General features: G+C 37.3%; 1 protein-coding gene across 2 annotated transcripts; it reads left to right on the top strand.

Annotated features, from left to right (window-relative positions):
* Positions 1966-12170, top strand: LOC109710159 (ubiquitin carboxyl-terminal hydrolase 15). Of its 2 annotated transcripts, none has more exons than XM_020232626.1 (16): positions 1966-2217; positions 2901-3066; positions 3167-3214; positions 3393-3763; positions 6206-6620; positions 6993-7389; positions 7497-7642; positions 7755-7852; positions 8535-8620; positions 8698-8860; positions 9361-9484; positions 9842-9999; positions 10533-10617; positions 10953-11165; positions 11333-11394; positions 11487-12170. In XM_020232626.1, the coding sequence occupies exons 4-16, from the start codon at positions 3474-3476 to the stop codon at positions 12118-12120; spliced, it is 2871 nt and encodes a 956-aa protein (XP_020088215.1). In that variant the 5' UTR covers positions 1966-2217; positions 2901-3066; positions 3167-3214; positions 3393-3473; the 3' UTR covers positions 12121-12170. The 2 variants fall into 2 exon arrangements, with proteins under 2 accessions (XP_020088215.1, XP_020088216.1); XM_020232627.1 differs by having other exon boundaries at positions 7764-7852.

Here is a 16391-nt window from a genome sequence, read left to right on the forward strand (position 1 = left end):
CTAAGTTTGAATCCTAGTTGATTCACATTTTCAGCTAAGTTTATTTCTAAATGAAATAAACGAAGTGGGTAGCGTGCTATCTATCTCTCAGGAAAAAAAAAAAAACAATGAATAATAATGGTACAACAAATATTGAAAATGCTATGCCCAACCTACAATTGTATAAAGGTGATTTTTTTTTTTTTTATTTGATTTAGCTACCTAGAGTGCTATTAGCAATCTGGATTCAATGCCAGATTTATAAGACAAAGATAAGATCCTACTTTTAACTCAGATAAAGAACTTTATCCGAACAAAATTTCACGATAGATGATTTCTACGTTTCTGTTCTTAATCCAATAACATTCTTAGTCATACGAGTCGAATTATATTTTGCCGCACACTACAATCTATATCACATGCGTTTGATCGGGTGAGTTTCTTCTTTGATTTGCGATTTTCGTGTATTGCATGGCTATAGGATTTAGTTATAAGCACAGCATTATTCATACAATATTACATGCATCACCAATATATATCTTTTTAGTCCCGTACGTCTAATATACATGCCTAACACGAGCCAAGGTATTAAGGAAGCATATTTAAGCAGGTGAGGATAACAATCAACCTTTGGGAATAAACAGGAATAATTGACTAAGCTATTGGATCATCTCAAAAATTATAATTTCAACACCTCCTAATTTTCTCTTTCAAAAGTTCCCAGCATAGCATGCATAGTTATCGTTTCGTGTGGGAAAAATAATTCATTACCATGCTATTATATTTCTTGAAAATGATTGCATGTAAATCTCATTTAATTATTATGCATGGATGAGTTCTTTTAATCAAATAATTTTTTTGCGGCTCATGCATTACGTCATCAGCTTTTATCTAGTTTTCTATGGACTCACGAACTAATAAAAAATAATAATATTATCTCTGTAGTTTCAAAATATTTTCTTTCTCTAGCGGTTGCGTAACAATAAGCTTTACTATGATAAAAGATGCACAAATTAAATTTTGGAGGTTCATTGTTATCTTCTTATCACTTCTTTAATTTATTAACCAGATTTGGAACACTATCCCAAAAAAGTGATTGGAAAATTAAAGAAGAAAAAACAGAAATTGGAAAAAAAGAAAAAGAAACAGAGGAGGGTATATTAGGAATAATACCAAAACATATATGTGACTGGAAAAAGCAGATGTATGACTGTGTGTATTGGACGGAGCTCTCTCCGTTGTTTATTATCAAGGTGAAAACATACGGAGGCCCCCGAACTATATTTTATTCCGAAATGCATCCCTAGACTTTATTCTTTTTCATTCTCAATGATTTTAGTTTTTATTTTTTTTTCATTGATCTGATTTTAGAGTATTTAATTTAAAATTTTAATAAAATTTTTTAAACCAGTTAAAATAGTCTAAATTACAGAAAACTTTTTTATAGATACCTTTTTTTTTATTTTATTTTTTAAAAATCTATATTTCATCATTTCAAAATTTTAAGTTGTTGTATTTAGCTTTCTCTGTCGGGTTCTATCAGTATTTTATTCAATTTTATAATTTAGACTAAAAATATCATTAAAAATAACAAAAATATATTAAAAATTATGTTTTTTAGAAAAATAAGAATAATTTGATTATTTTGTCATCTCCATTAAAGCAGACTCCTTCTAAAAATATTTTTAAAATTTTAAGGGGGTGAATATATATTTTTGAAAGCCAGGGAGAAAAAAGTAAAAAAATGAGTATTTACAGAAAATTTTCTATAATTTAGCCTTAAAAGAATTGTTTTTTGTAAAAAATCTCAAAAATTAAAGTGAGTGTTAACGGAAAAAAAAAGAAAAAACTAAAGTTGAGGCGTTTTTCAGAATAGGCTATAGTGGAGGGGGTGTTCATACATTTTTGAGGGTTCATTAAAATTAATTTGTCCGCTATTCGGTAATAGTAACGCCGTACAACAGCGTCGGAAGAGAGAGAGAGAGAGAGAGAGAGAGAGAGAAAGAGAGTGAGGAGAGAGAGAGAGAGGGAGAGAGAGAGAGAGAGAGAGAGAGTTTTGGGCGAAGTGTAGTACTACTGAAGCAGGGGTGCGGCAAAAACGAGCTTGTGCGAAAAGCCACTCCTTTTCTCCTGCTTCTGCTTCTTCCTGTAGCCGCTGAGGAATCGAGCGAATCCGAGACTTGATTCGGAGTTTTGGGTCATCTAGGTTTCCTCGCTTTCCTCTCTCCACGCACACTGGTAAGATCAAAATCCCATCTTCTTTTTACTCTTCACCAAGCCCCAGTTTTAACCTTGCGAATCTCGAATCAGTGAGAAATGCCAAAAAAAAATGGTGGTTTGGTCCAAAATTGGGGCCATTTTATCTCCTTTTCTTGTAGGTTACATAAATGAGGTTCCTTTCGTGCTCCCGAGGTCTTTTTCATGGTGAAATGGTTGGGTAGTTGTAGATTCGATGTGGGGTTGTGCTGTGTAAAGGGCTCTAGTTTTGAGTGGTGATCTCAGGTGGGTATGTTGGAAATAGGGCTTTGATTTGGGTATTTTTGGTTGGGGAGTGTAAAGTAGTGGATTTGATGAAGTGGGTACTCTGCAAAATCTACTCGCACCTCCCCAATTTGTGTTTCTTCTTCGCATAAGAGGTAGAAATGCTGTTTCTGGCTTCTTATTTAGTCATTTTCCTCCACTAAAATGCTCCATTTAAGCCTTCTGTGGTGTCTAGTGTGTGGAGAAATGGATTCATAGTCGATTCCCTGGGAAATTAGTTAGGAAAACTTCCTGGAAATTCTAATTTAACTTGATTAGTAAACTTTTAACTTGAATAACCTGGAGATGTTTTTATTTTGCCTCTTATCCTGTAAAATTGCCCTCTTTACTTCCCTGATTTCCGATCTTTAATTTCTATGACATCTTTCCGTGTTTCCTAGGTGCCTTGAGGGGAAAAAAGACACAAATTTCCAGTGTTCCCACCCGCTTGCTTGAAATTTAAGATCATTTTCAGGCAAGGTGAATTAAGCCTGGATCTTGAATATTTGGGATCTTTGAGTAATATGCCCCTCCTTGTATTTATATGCTGGTCATTAACAAAAACTCGTAAGTCTTTTATTTCCATTTGGGATTATGTCTTCTATATTCTATTTATATTTAATTAATGCATCATCTCAAAGGGAAACTTTTTTCCTTTTATTTGAAGAAGGAACTTCTTCTGGGGCTTGAATACATGTGGGTGTAGTTGCTTAAGGTAAAATTCTTTTACTGGTTATACTTACTATTTCTAGTAGTAGACTGTTTTCACTAAGTTGCTTAAATAAAAGTTCGGGCACTAAGTTGCAATAGTGGGATAGTATTGGGACTATTCTTCATTTACCCTAATTATTATCTCATACGGTTGATTTAGTAAATTTTTTTGATAATTGAAGGCAAAACAGTATTCAGCATAATATGTTGCCATTTGAGTAGTATTCATTGGGGAGCTAGCGCATGAGTATGTTGGCGGGGACATGCTCCAGCTACAAGAAGCTCATGTACCCGCGCTCTTTCTGGTCTTCGTTGTGCTTCCGCTGGTAACTTATATTCTTCTTGGGATATGGGGTGAGGCGGCGAAGAAGAAAGCAAGGATAAGTGTGCTTGCTCAGCGAGCCGCTGAGGAAGCACTTAGAGTAGAAGCGATGGCTTGTGCTGATGTTATAATGCCAACTAGTCCTTCTTTGAGACATGGGTTTCATGAATGCGCCATGTGCCTCGCCCCTGCTACGACTCGCTGCTCAAGATGCAAGTCTGTTAGATACTGGTATGCATGTTTTCAATAATGTGCCTCTCTCTCTCTCTCTCTCTCTGATTAACACATGCAAAATTTCAATATCTTATTACCGAAAATTGATAGTTGATTTACTGTATGGGAAGTTCTTGTTAAGCATGAAGCCAGGGAGAGTGAACGTTCAGCAACCCTAAGCTGCACTTCGCATCTAATGCCAATTCTTTTGCTTTCTTTTTGTTTCTTGTGTCTTTTATAAATTGATGTACCAAATATAATATGATGAAACACATTGAAGTGAATTTTTCCTAGTGCTAGTTTTTCAAACATTTGCCCAAAGGAAAATTTTATTATGCATGGGAGGTTTATTGGACTTGGTTGTGTGCCATTCGGTTATGTTTAATTTCTGAAGGAGAACTGAACCATACTGGTTCTTTCAATTTTTTGGAAAAAATGAACCAAAAGCAAAAACTGGAAATTCCTGTTTGGTTCACCGTATTGCCTTTTTTGTATACATTCCATTGGAGGTATACAATGAAGTGCAAAATACTTTTCTAGCAGTGGATGGAGACCTTGTAGTCAGCTGTTTGCTTTCTTTTTCAGCAGATGCAAGTCCGAAACTGCGTTACTAGTCACCTCAAAATTTAATATCTTGATTGTTTTGAACAACAAAATAAATATGAGATGAGACACTCAGAATACTTTTTTGTTTTGGGTTGAACTGAGTATACTTGCCACGAGAGGCACCATACTGTTTCTACAATCTTGTTTTTCTGCCCTTTGTTCATGCTTAATAATGTTGGAGTCACTGTTCTTTTGGATATTAACATGCTTGCGTTCCTCTGCAAGTTGTTTGCATATGAATGCTTAATTTTGCACGAGTAAAAATCATTTTTCTACTTGTTATGGCATATCAGTTGTAGTTACATATTTAGCCTTACATTTTATTCTTTCTTTGGACCTTAAAGGGAAAAAAAAAAGTGGTCTGATTTTTCGAGACTGAAGAGTTCTCGTGATACTAAACTAGATACTAAAACGACATCCATCTAGTTCAGGCATCTTCTTTTTCTTCCATAAGGTGTAATGGAAATTCTTATTTTTTGTGCAATGTTATCCCTCGCCATAATATTTCTAGAAAATTCTTTCCTGAAGAAGCTCAAAATGAGAAGGTACGAGTGACAAACGTTTAGAAAGATGGATAATATACGATTAGTAGTAACTTGCACATATTCTGTGATCTTTTTGACTGAAATTTCTCATGTTGTTCTATCTGTTAATTTCCTTGGAGTCACAAGAATTATCTTTCCTTTTTTGAGTTAACGAAATTTAAAATAGTCAAATATGTAGAGAAGTACGCTTAATTATGGTATGCTTTAAAATTGTCTCGAGGCTTTTATTCTTATTGTGAAAGTTACGGAAAACACCAGTTATTATGATTTTATGAGAAAATGCCTTGTCTTATTGGAAATTACATTTAATTAAAACAAATACATAAAATTAGCACCTAGTAATTTGAACTTTTCAATTATGTTTACAATATTCGCGATATACCTGTCAAGTATCAATAAATTTGGTTGAGTGAATTACCCCTAATTTTTAAATGAGAAATACTACATTTCCCTTCCCTTTACCTTCTTCCATAGATCGGGCAAGGGCGAGATGCATCCGATCTCTTCATGTGTGCATGCATGAGAGTGTCCTAACTCTTTGGTGCATAGAATTTCGATGGACGGTCTCGATTAATCGGAAAACTACACCAGCATGAGTTTTCTACCCTCTCTTATTTGATTAAAACTTGATGTCCTTCCTAAGAGAAATCATCTAAAAGAAATTATTCAACAGGCTCACTTGAAGTATGTTCTTTTATGAACAGTCGTATATAATTCAACTTGCTCCATTTTTATGGTTGATATCAACTCTATCCGTGCATCACGAGTGTAATATGACTAGTACGGCATAACAGATTAAGATTGCTTCATATGTGAAGCATTCTCACTTTTTTCTTCTTTTTTATCTCTCCTTTTCTTTTGCGACCCTTTTGCGACCATATTAGGCAATGGTGCATGGTGTGAACTGCAATGTGAAAAAAAATTGTGGCGTCATATACGAGGCATCAGAAGTTTTCACCACTTAAGAGTGAAAAATTAGTCATCAACATCAATGGATCAAATTTGGCAAATCGCTACATGCTTTATGTTAAACAACTTGCTAAGTTGGAAGAGAGCCGTAGGGTCATTGGTGGTTGATTTCTTGGATCAAACTGTTATTATCCTAGGTAATTTATCACTTCATAATATTGAAAAATACGTGTTGCATGTACTTTTCTTTTTCTTTGTTGTCATAGAGATTATATTCATTTTCCGAATAAAGGCATGGGTTTAATTCCTCCGCCACATTTTGGTGCATTGTTAACAAGCATATAATGTTTGATGATTTAAAACGGATCGTATAAAATCTGATTTTGTCACATGTTTGCAGTTCTGGGAAGTGTCAAATAATTCACTGGAGGCAGGGACACAAGCAAATATGTCAACAGTGGTGTGATAACGTTATAAATGGCTCCCCAGGCCTATCTGCTACAGAAGCAGTTCATCAGAAGTACTTCCCAAAAAGCTTGAATGGTCCAGTTGTTGGAACTGATACTGAAGGTTCATGGAACTGTGATGATCCTGGTGATCCATCAAATGATCCATCTAATATCGCAGCTGATAAATCTCAAGATGCAGGGACTGGAATGCATTCTTCAGAAAGGTCTCCCAACAAATCAAAGCGAGTGTCCTTTAGAAGTGAAGATGGTATTCCTTTTGCCTTGAATGAAAATTGTAGCAGTGCTATGCATGAGGGCACGGTGTTTTCAGAGAATACATCGAAGGAAGCTCTTTCCGGACATAAGGTACCTTAATCGAATTGGTCTCTCTATAGTTTGTCTTTCATTTATTTTGTTTATATACCTGTGTAAAATTAGCTACTTACATAAATATCCCTGCACAGTATGAGTTTTTATATATGCCCTTCAAAAATTTTCCTACATATATACCTTCACCCTAGAAAAAATGCCTGTTTTTATGTTTTATTTTTTCTAATAGAATCAACTTAATCCAGTTCTTTGATCATCTCTTCACCCCATTTAAGTATGGAATCGAAGAAACTTATGAGTATATGTGAAGTTTCTGATTTTGCATTGGTATATACGTAGATAGATGGTCTTACATGGACATGTATGTGAATGACTTTATATTTATACCCCTTCCTCGTGGTTTGTCAGTTAATAAATGGGGATTTGGCTTCTGATGACATGCATAAGAATCAAGATGCTGGTGCGTACATTGCCAAAAATATTCCGCACCAGCTTCATAAATCAGCAAGTGAAACAAGAAAAGCTTCCAAAAAAAGCAGCTCACCTGGAGCACCAATTCCGTCTCATTTGGGTAATAAAGTGATAAGTGAGTTGGAAACTGGAATTTGTGACACTTCAGATAAGATTGGAAATTGTGAGGGTGGATCTGCTTCTTCTGTTGCCGTTAAAGGTAACACGACATATAAGAAACCTCCATACACACACAGGCAAAAAGTTTCTGTATCTCAAAAATCGGAAGACCAGTTGTTAGAAGAGTACCATTCTCGTGGTATAGAAAGAAATTCATGCAAGAAAAATGAATTGAGTAGGCCTCCTAAAACTTGTTCCCTACTCTATTATGCAACTTTTACTGGACTTTGACTTGCTTTTTCTGTTCTTTTTTCTGACTTTTTACTCTCTTTTTTTTTTAAGGATACTCTGAATTGACAAATTGCACGAAGAACCAATACAATGGGTTCTCAAACACAGGAGGGATGAAGAGTGAAAGCTCAAAGAAGCCCGGGAAGTTACTTAAATGTACTCTTGTTGGATTGTTAAATGATAAGAAAAGGAATAAGGTTTGAGCATTTGCCTATTAAAAACCTCTTTAGTAAAGTTCTTAACACACGAGTATCGGCTTCTCTTTTAAAGCATCAACTGAAGGATCTACTTTTTCTTTCTAAATTATAGACATTGCAGGTGTTGTTTCCATACGAGGATCTTGTGAAGTTTTTTCAGAGCGAAGTCCTGGGAATTTCTCCTAGGGGTCTTCTTAATTGTGGAAATAGGTATGGTTAAACGTTTGCTTCTCATTAAGTTCAACTATTCTACTGATAAGAAGTTTTGCAACTTTGTCATTTTCATTTTGCATGCCATAATGAATATATAACTTTAATCTGGTCTTTAGCAGTATTTTAACTTCTGAAAAATGTGGTGGGTGGGCTCTTCCATATATTTAGTGGTTTAATTTCTTGTGTCTGGGTAGCTCTAAAGAGAGTTAACCCGCATTGTTGCCTTAGACACATCGTCTTGGACAAGCAACCGACTGCAGGTTGAAAAATACAGTTGGATCACATTTTATAAATGATTCTGAGCATCAGTGTTATGGTATATTTGAATACTTGATCCCTGTTTGCCCTGACTCTTTTTGGAATGGATTCTCTACTCCCATGGAACACACAGTCATTTGCCAAGCCAAAAATGTGGAGCTTTTGTAGTAACGAGAAGCTGAAATGAGTTCTATGTTCTGAAAGCAGAAGCTTCAATTTGAAGCTTTGAAGCTGCCGGCAGGCTTTTAACCAAAAGTTGTTAGTGCTTCTTCGTACAACTCTACGCGAACTGATTTCTATAGAAGCTCTTGTTGGGCCACACAGGTGTTTAGTGTAATGGTAGATCACAGCCATGAGAGCTTTATTTAAGTGCTTCTGTAATTTTTCTATACTTAACATACACATCTCTGTTTCCATGCAGTTGCTACGCTAATGCTGTCTTACAGTGTCTTACTTGCACGAAACCCCTCATGATCTACCTGCTTTTGCGATTGCACTCCAAAGCTTGTAATTATCAAATTTTATCACTCTCTTTTTCCTTGCAATTCTTTATGCTTTTTTCTTAATTATGCTCTGTCATTTAGGTTCTGCAAAAAAATGGTGCCTTATGTGTGAACTTGAGCAATATGCTTCAATGTTACGGGAATGTGGAGGCCCTTTATCTCCAAGTAGGATCCTTTCAAATATGAGAAATATTGGTTGTCGTTTGGGCGGAGGAAGCCAGGAAGATGCTCATGAGTTTTTAAGGTGTCATAATGCACATGCTCCTCTTCTTCTTTTTTTTTTCTTTCCTGAGATATTTACATATTACCCCTGCAAAATTAACTATTTACATAGAAAACATCCCAAATCTGAATTTTCATACGTATCCTTCAGTAACGTAGTTTATTACATATGTACCCTTATTGAAAATACTTCCTGTAAAATACTTTTCCTAGTACAAAACCAACGGTTCCTATGAATTGGATGACTTTCCAACTTCAGATAAAAATACTATGGTAGAAAATTGCGCCTCCGATGAACTTATCAGAAAAGATTTTACAGGGTGTTTTAATGATGTAATTATGCTGGGAGCCTGGGAGATGCACACACACACACACACAAAGAAACAAGCCTTTTTACACATAATTCATGCGTCTGTGGAGTTGCAATTTACGGCTGCTGCTGCTTTATTCACTTCTGGGCTCTTGCTCTTCTAGTTTTCTATATTCTTTGTTTGCTTACTTTTTTAACTTATATGCCACTAGGCTTCTTGTAATGTCTATGCAATCCTCCTGCCTCGAGGGACTCGGCGGTGAAAAGGAACTCGACCCAAGACTACAAGAGACAACACTAATACAACAGATTTTCGGTGGTCGCCTCAGATCAAAGGTAAAAGTCTCAGGCTTGACCTTTTTTACTTATCATCCCATATATTCAGTTTGGATCTTCTATTGGGCTTCATTACCAGGGATTTTACACACACACACATGCACACACGCATGCACGCACGCATCTGCAGAATCACAATTTACATGTATGCCCCTGTATAATGGGAATTTTCACATGCACTTGTGCAAGTGAAATTTTTAAGGAGAGGCAATTCTGTTAAAGGTATGCATGTGAAAATCTAGTTTCTGAAGGGCATAAATGGAAAATCAAATTATGCAGGGCGGCCATATAGTGGAGGTTTTTCTGCATTAACTAATTGCCTATAATGTTACTAATTATTTTGGTTGAACAATTAAGGTCAAGTGCCTCAGATGCTATCATGAGTCTGAGAGATACGAGAATATCATGGATCTTACTTTGGAGATACATGGATGGGTGGAGTCCTTGGAAGATGCCCTAACACAGTTTACTGCTCCCGAGGATTTAGATGGAGAAAACATGTATAGATGTGGAAGGTATGCTGTTTCATTATAGGCAGTTTAAATTTTGAGCTTTTGGATGAAATAATTTATTTGAACTTAGTTGTCTCTTCATGACGTGTAAAGAGCCCAATTATTAATATTAGTGGGCTGGATTGTTTACATTTGGTATCAGAGCCTATTTACCCGCCTTAAATGTGAGGTGTGTCACATTGCCCGGCAATCTTGGGCTTGGGGATTGGGGACTTGACGAGAACATCAGGATCTAAATGAGAGAATTTGTGACGCCCCAATAGTTTTACATCGGATGTGCAAGGAATTGTAAATGAGAATATAAAAACCAAAGATTTTCTCTTTTTTTTTTTTAGTCCGTCGGAGACCTGGTTGTCTCACCCTGTAGCTGAGTTCACCCCCTAAATGAATGAAGCGGTAGCATGCTACCTTCTCTCAAAAATAACTGGACTAAAGCATTTTGGGCTAGTGGTTTAGGACCCAATAAATTATTAGTGTCAGTGATCGGGTAATTACATAAAGTCTAACTTGATTTCATCTATGGCTTGTTGATTCAGGTGTTCTGCGTACGTCAAAGCCAGGAAACAATTAAGTCTGCATGAGGTGCCAAACATCTTAACCATAGTTCTGAAGAGATTCCAGGTAATGATTTACATATCATCTTAACTCAAGACTCAATCCTGAAGAGATTCCAGTATTGAATTTTTTTCAAGACTATATCTTGCAACATAGTGAAAGTTGTTGGTGCCATATTTTTCTCGACAATATATATCACGGAGAAGAATGCCATATGCATAAATATGGGCAGAAATTTTGACCTCTCTTTTTTGCTATTATTATAATTTACTTTTGATCGATCTTTATAGCTGATTCCGTTTAGTTAGTCTGTTTTGCGGTAATTTTCCCTTATCTTGCTGCAAATGCAATCTCTTGTCAATTTTCTAGGTATTAAATTTGATTGTTACCTCGCTTTTCAGACAGGGCAATTCGGGAAAATCAATAAATGCGTTACTTTCCCTGACATGCTGGATATGATACCCTTTGTGACTGGAACTGCAGACAACCCTCCTCTTTACCTTTTGTATGCGGTGGTTGTACATTTAGATACACAGAATGCATCATTCAGCGGACATTATGTCTCATATGTCAAAGATATGCAAGGAACATGGCTAAGAATCGACGACTCTCAGGTAAATATTGCCTGTAAAGATTTTGGGCTGATTGACCCTGGGCCTGAGCATGCATGCATGCTTAGCTGCCAATGAACAATAGAAGGAATGTTTGCTAAGTTTCTCATGGATTTTACCTTTTCGACGCCAATGCTAACCTCATGTTACCATTGCCATTTGTGGGACAGGTGCAAACTGTATCATTGAGTCAGGTGATGTCAGAAGGTGCATACATGTTATTCTATTCAAGGTACGCATTCGAGATGACACTTGTAAGCTCCTTTTGTTATCCTGGGAGAAGATCCTTCCATGGAGACCTTACATTCATGAAATCTCATTCAGGTCTTTCCCCCGGCCTCCGAGAGTTTACATTGAAAAGCAACTTCTCCAAGCCTCATCTTCTTCCAAGCTCAACACCCCCAAATCCCAAAAAGCTTCGAAAAGTGAACAACATAAACAATCCGAAATTCCTTCCGTTGAAGATGCGACAAGTTGGGTATATGATTTTAGACTGGAATTTAGAGAAGACAACAACAAGGACCAGACTGGACCGTTCACAGATACATACAGTGTAGATTTCTCTGATGCTACTACTACATCGAGCGACTGGTCTTTCTTCACGAGCTCTGACGAATCATCCTTCACCACCGAGAGCACCAGGGATTCATTTAGCACAGTGGATTATGGAGATAATGTAGGAAGCGATCCAATTTCCTCTATATTCGGCGCATATTATGGCACAGAGTACTCTCAGGGAAATGTCATTTCATGTAGGAAGTTCTCGCCTTGTGGACCGCAAACGAAGTTCTTCCCTGAGAGCATGGGCCGTGATGTACATAGAGGTAGGTATCTAATTCGAAACTTTGCTTCTCCTGCTGGCCCTTTAGATTTGGGTAGTAACTATAATGTGTATGGTCGATACGGGAGTAATCCCAAAGATGGTTTTGTCCAAACTTCTGGATTATGTGACATGTAATTGATTAGATTTGATAGTTTAATACCAATCTAAATATTGTTGGCGCCTCAGTCTTAAGTTCTTTTTGAATGTGGCACTTCTTAGTCGTAAATGCAAATTGTATGATATATTGCTAGAAACCTCATAATTAGCGAAGTAAAAGATATCTTGATTTGATGTCAGAGTCTTTAGTGATAATCTCAGGAGTCATAAGCTGGAAATGAGGAAGCCTGCATCTTTTCTTGTGTAGTGTCCGCATTTCCATCACCATTAATGAGAAGATTTTAGGAGCTTCAGTTTTCAAGTTTTTGCAAATATAAATCGATGAATTTGTATCTCATTATGATACAAATGTGAAGTCTCAAAAAGCAAAATCAAAAAACTAATTTGTTTCTCAATCAAAGTTTTTGATAATTTGCAATTTGAGTGCTTCAATCTGCTGTTTTGGCTCTACAGCTTTTTATGAAGAACACTTTACTGAAATCTCTAAGATCAGAATTAGAGTTTCAGATCGTAGATCAGAATTGAAATCTCTAAGATCAGAATTAGGATTTTTAACTTTTGGACCACAAATTCATATTGCCTTTTTTTTAAAATTTTTTTTAGATATTAAACAAAAAGTAACTATTGTTGAAAGCAGAAACAAATGCTTAATATACAAAATTCAGCTAACAAACCAATCCAATCAGAATCTGATCCATTAACATGAAATGATTGAACGAAACAAATGCGTTAGGGTGACAAAAATTGACACAACAACACCACCTCTTCCCAAAACCTACCTCCTAAAATATGAACGCTACAATTTCATGGAAATTTAATGAGAATCACAACAGTTCGTTGGGAGCTAGAGGTCTATTTCTCCACCGCTTTGGAATCAATCACAATCAGCTGAAATCTACCTGAAAACTAATTTGATAATGATGATACAGCGTAAACAATTGAAAAGTGGACCTACATTTTAAATCTCCAAAATCGATATTAACAAAGGCTATTTTAATTATTTATTTATCTTATAAGATTAAAATCACTTTGTTAATATCTATGCTATCATTAAGTGCACGTATCTTTTCCTTTTTGTGTTAATTGCATACAGCTCTCTATAAACATATCGAATAGCAGATATATCCATACAAAGTTCAATTTCTCATATTTATTCCTACAAAAATCATAATGTTTTCAAATATACTCTTGGTGTTAGAATCCATTAAAAAAATATAGTTAATCATAGATAAAATACTTAACTCTGGTTAGTAAATGAGATAAATTGATATTTTTTCATCGTTGAGAATTTTTGGAAGAACATTTCTGCATAATTGTCACGCCCCAGATTACATGTTCCCCGGGTACGCCGACAAATTCGCCGTATACAAAGAAATTTTTCCTGTACATGAAGCGTTAGATAAAATACTTAACTCTGGTTAGTAAATGAGATAAATTGACATTTTTTCATCGTTGAGAATTTTTGGAAGAACATTTCTGCATAATTGTCACGCCCCAGATTACATGTTCCCCGGGCACGCCGACAAATTCGCCTTATATAAAAAAATTTTTCCTATACACGAAGCGATAGTTGAACATGTAAATCATACAATACTACAAATAGTAGTATAAAGCTGCTAGAGTAAACAGAAGCTAAAGAAACGGAGTTCCATATATGTAGTCCAATACCAAAAACACAGAGCTACTCGCACTGGCGAGTTAAGTATACTATATACATGAACTCAAAATAAACATCTACCTGCAGTAGAGGTACCTCTAGCTCGACACGTCTGGTAGGGCTCTAACTCGCGACGCCCTTGCCTCGATCCTGGTCGGCAACAGCAGCAGCCGAAGACGATGGCTCTGCAAAAACAGGAGGGTAAAACAGGGCGTGAGAACTACTGTAAAAATAGGTAGTCCTCAGTGGGTGCCGCCCTCAATAATATTGGTCCACCCACTAAGTCTACAGAAGGGAGCAAAGAAGTAGTAAATGCAGGAATGAAATTTACCGCTATAGGTCACTACACTATCATGCTCTACACTAACCAACTGTAGGAAATGTCAAATCTGACCCAATCCAATCGGGACTGTAAGCATACCGGTCTCTGGGACTGTGAACACACCCGTCCCTGTCCAGTTGTGACTATCCAGCTACCTCCACACTACTAGTCTGTGGAGAGCAAGTCCAATCGGCATGAGCAACACCAACGCGAAAACACAGCGCCCGTCTCTGGAGTGACACTCGTAGGAGCTACCCAACCGAGTATGCAGCATATCTCTGTCGAGCTCAATCAGGCTCTCGAAAGCCAAAGTTTAGTAACCGACTAAAACTGGTCTAACAACCAACAGGTAACGCGCCCTCGGCACAATTCGACACCAAATAGGTGATACGGGTCTACCGTCAACCTCGACGGCACCCAACAGTTCGGAACAGCCTGAACGCTACAGTAAAAATACATCCGGCATCCCAGCACGAGCGTAACTGAAATCTAAACTATCTGGGATACCCACTAAGAAGATACTGCCACAGTAAAAATTTATATAACGGCCCATAGGGTTAAATCAGGTAGTTTAAGCATATGACGATCATAATCGCGAGTTTTCTCCCAAGTCTCAATCAAGTCGAACATGTATATATATCCAAAGATAATAACCAAGGCTCCAATTCAGATTATTAATCATAGTAAATCAATGAACTGAGCAATTGCTATACACAAAATAATTCCACGAATACATATCGACTATATAGGCACTTAGGAGTTAACCGATGATTAACCCACCTAAAACACAAATTTCCGACAGTGAAGAAGGTCATCGGAGTCCCTGTCAAGCTCGGCGTAGCTCCCCGAACCAGCGGCAACAATGCTCCACAGGTCTAAACATAGAAACCCACAATAAGCCTCGAATCTGCCTAAAGCAACAGCAGCAGAGAGAAACGGTGATACGACCAAGCTAACCTGCACCAAATTCGATAAATAAGGGCTTCGTGGATTTCTCTTGAAGTCCTGAATCCAACGAACCAAGTCTCGCCAAAATCCGATACTCCTACGCAGAGAACGGGCCGAAACGCCAATGGTCGACGCAGAAAATCTGTAGGGACAGCACCTAGCTCGAATTAGGTGATGCTAGAAGTACTTGAAGCAAATCGACAGAACACCCACCTCGACAGCGACTAGCACCAGGGCGATGTCAATAACAGTGAAAACACTTCCTCGCCCGGCCTCCTTGCGACACAACGGCGGCGAACGTACGCTCGAACGGCTCCGCGGCACGACATCGGCGACGAAACCTCCACCCGAGCTCCCTCCTTGGCTCACGATCGAAGCTAGAGAGAGAGGAGTAGAAGGATAGTACAAAATCTCTCTCAGCTCTACATAAGCCTAAATAGAAAGAGAGGGAAAAGGTGACACGAACGAGGTGAAAAAAGACCAAAAAGTCCTCCTACCTACCCTGGCGTACCGGTACACGGGCTCGCGTACCAGTACAAGAAGCCAACCAGAAAGCAGTTTGCGCGCAACCTGTGCAATGTACCGGTACACCCTGATGGCTGTACCGGTACAGCAAGCAGAAAATCAGCTTTTTTACAGATTTTCTTGCTAAACGCTGCTTTCGAGTCGCATAAAGTCCGTTTTGCGTCTATTTCGCGCCAACGCGACTCAGACTTGTCTCGACACTCTCCAGAGCTGTCGACAAGCCTTCACTGCCGAACACCAGGGATCTCACAATAATTGTAACAATTAAGGGGCTTTTGGAGGGGCATAATTGTGATGGTATAAATGTCATTTCATTTATCTTCTATTAAAAAATAAATTGTACTCTATTAACGGTAACAAATCAGAATGACAAATATGAATATCGTTGAATTTTTACAGTGATGATAAATATGAAAAGTTGAATTTTGTAAGAATATATTTATTATTTAATATAGTTTTAGAAAGCTGTATAAAATTAATCCTTTCTTTTTCTACGAGGTCTACATGAACAAACCCAAAAAAAAATCCATTTTTTATTTTTTTCCTTTCTGCAAATCTTAGCACTTTTGTACTCCTATCCCGACTCGCTTGGCCTGGGATTCAAACTCAAGACCACAAATTTAAGTGCCGTGGCAGGGGGTCGTGCCGGAAACTTGCTGGCACAGTATGGTACGGTACGTGCCGAGCCGTGCCGATGCATGCCGGTAAAAAAAATTCTTATGTGCTGACACATAATAAAATGAAATATTTATTTTCTTTAGCAACAAATATTCTAACTATTTATTATGTTTTTTTTATTACATCTTTTAATAGAGGGTTCTTATCTGTGCCATCGGA

This window comes from Ananas comosus, linkage group 5 (assembly GCF_001540865.1).
Source record: "Ananas comosus cultivar F153 linkage group 5, ASM154086v1, whole genome shotgun sequence".
Taxonomy (NCBI): Eukaryota; Viridiplantae; Streptophyta; class Magnoliopsida; order Poales; family Bromeliaceae; genus Ananas; species Ananas comosus.

Bases quoted from the DNA above. Each gene is read 5' to 3' on its own strand.
- LOC109710159 (XM_020232626.1), top strand. From the start codon at position 3,474: ATGCTCCAGCTACAAGAAGCTCATGTACCCGCGCTCTTTCTGGTCTTC. The intron at 7,643-7,754 runs GTTTGAGCATTT...TCTAAATTATAG, and splicing joins ATGATAAGAAAAGGAATAAG to ACATTGCAGGTGTTGTTTCC. The intron at 8,621-8,697 runs GTAATTATCAAA...TCTGTCATTTAG, and splicing joins GCGATTGCACTCCAAAGCTT to GTTCTGCAAAAAAATGGTGC.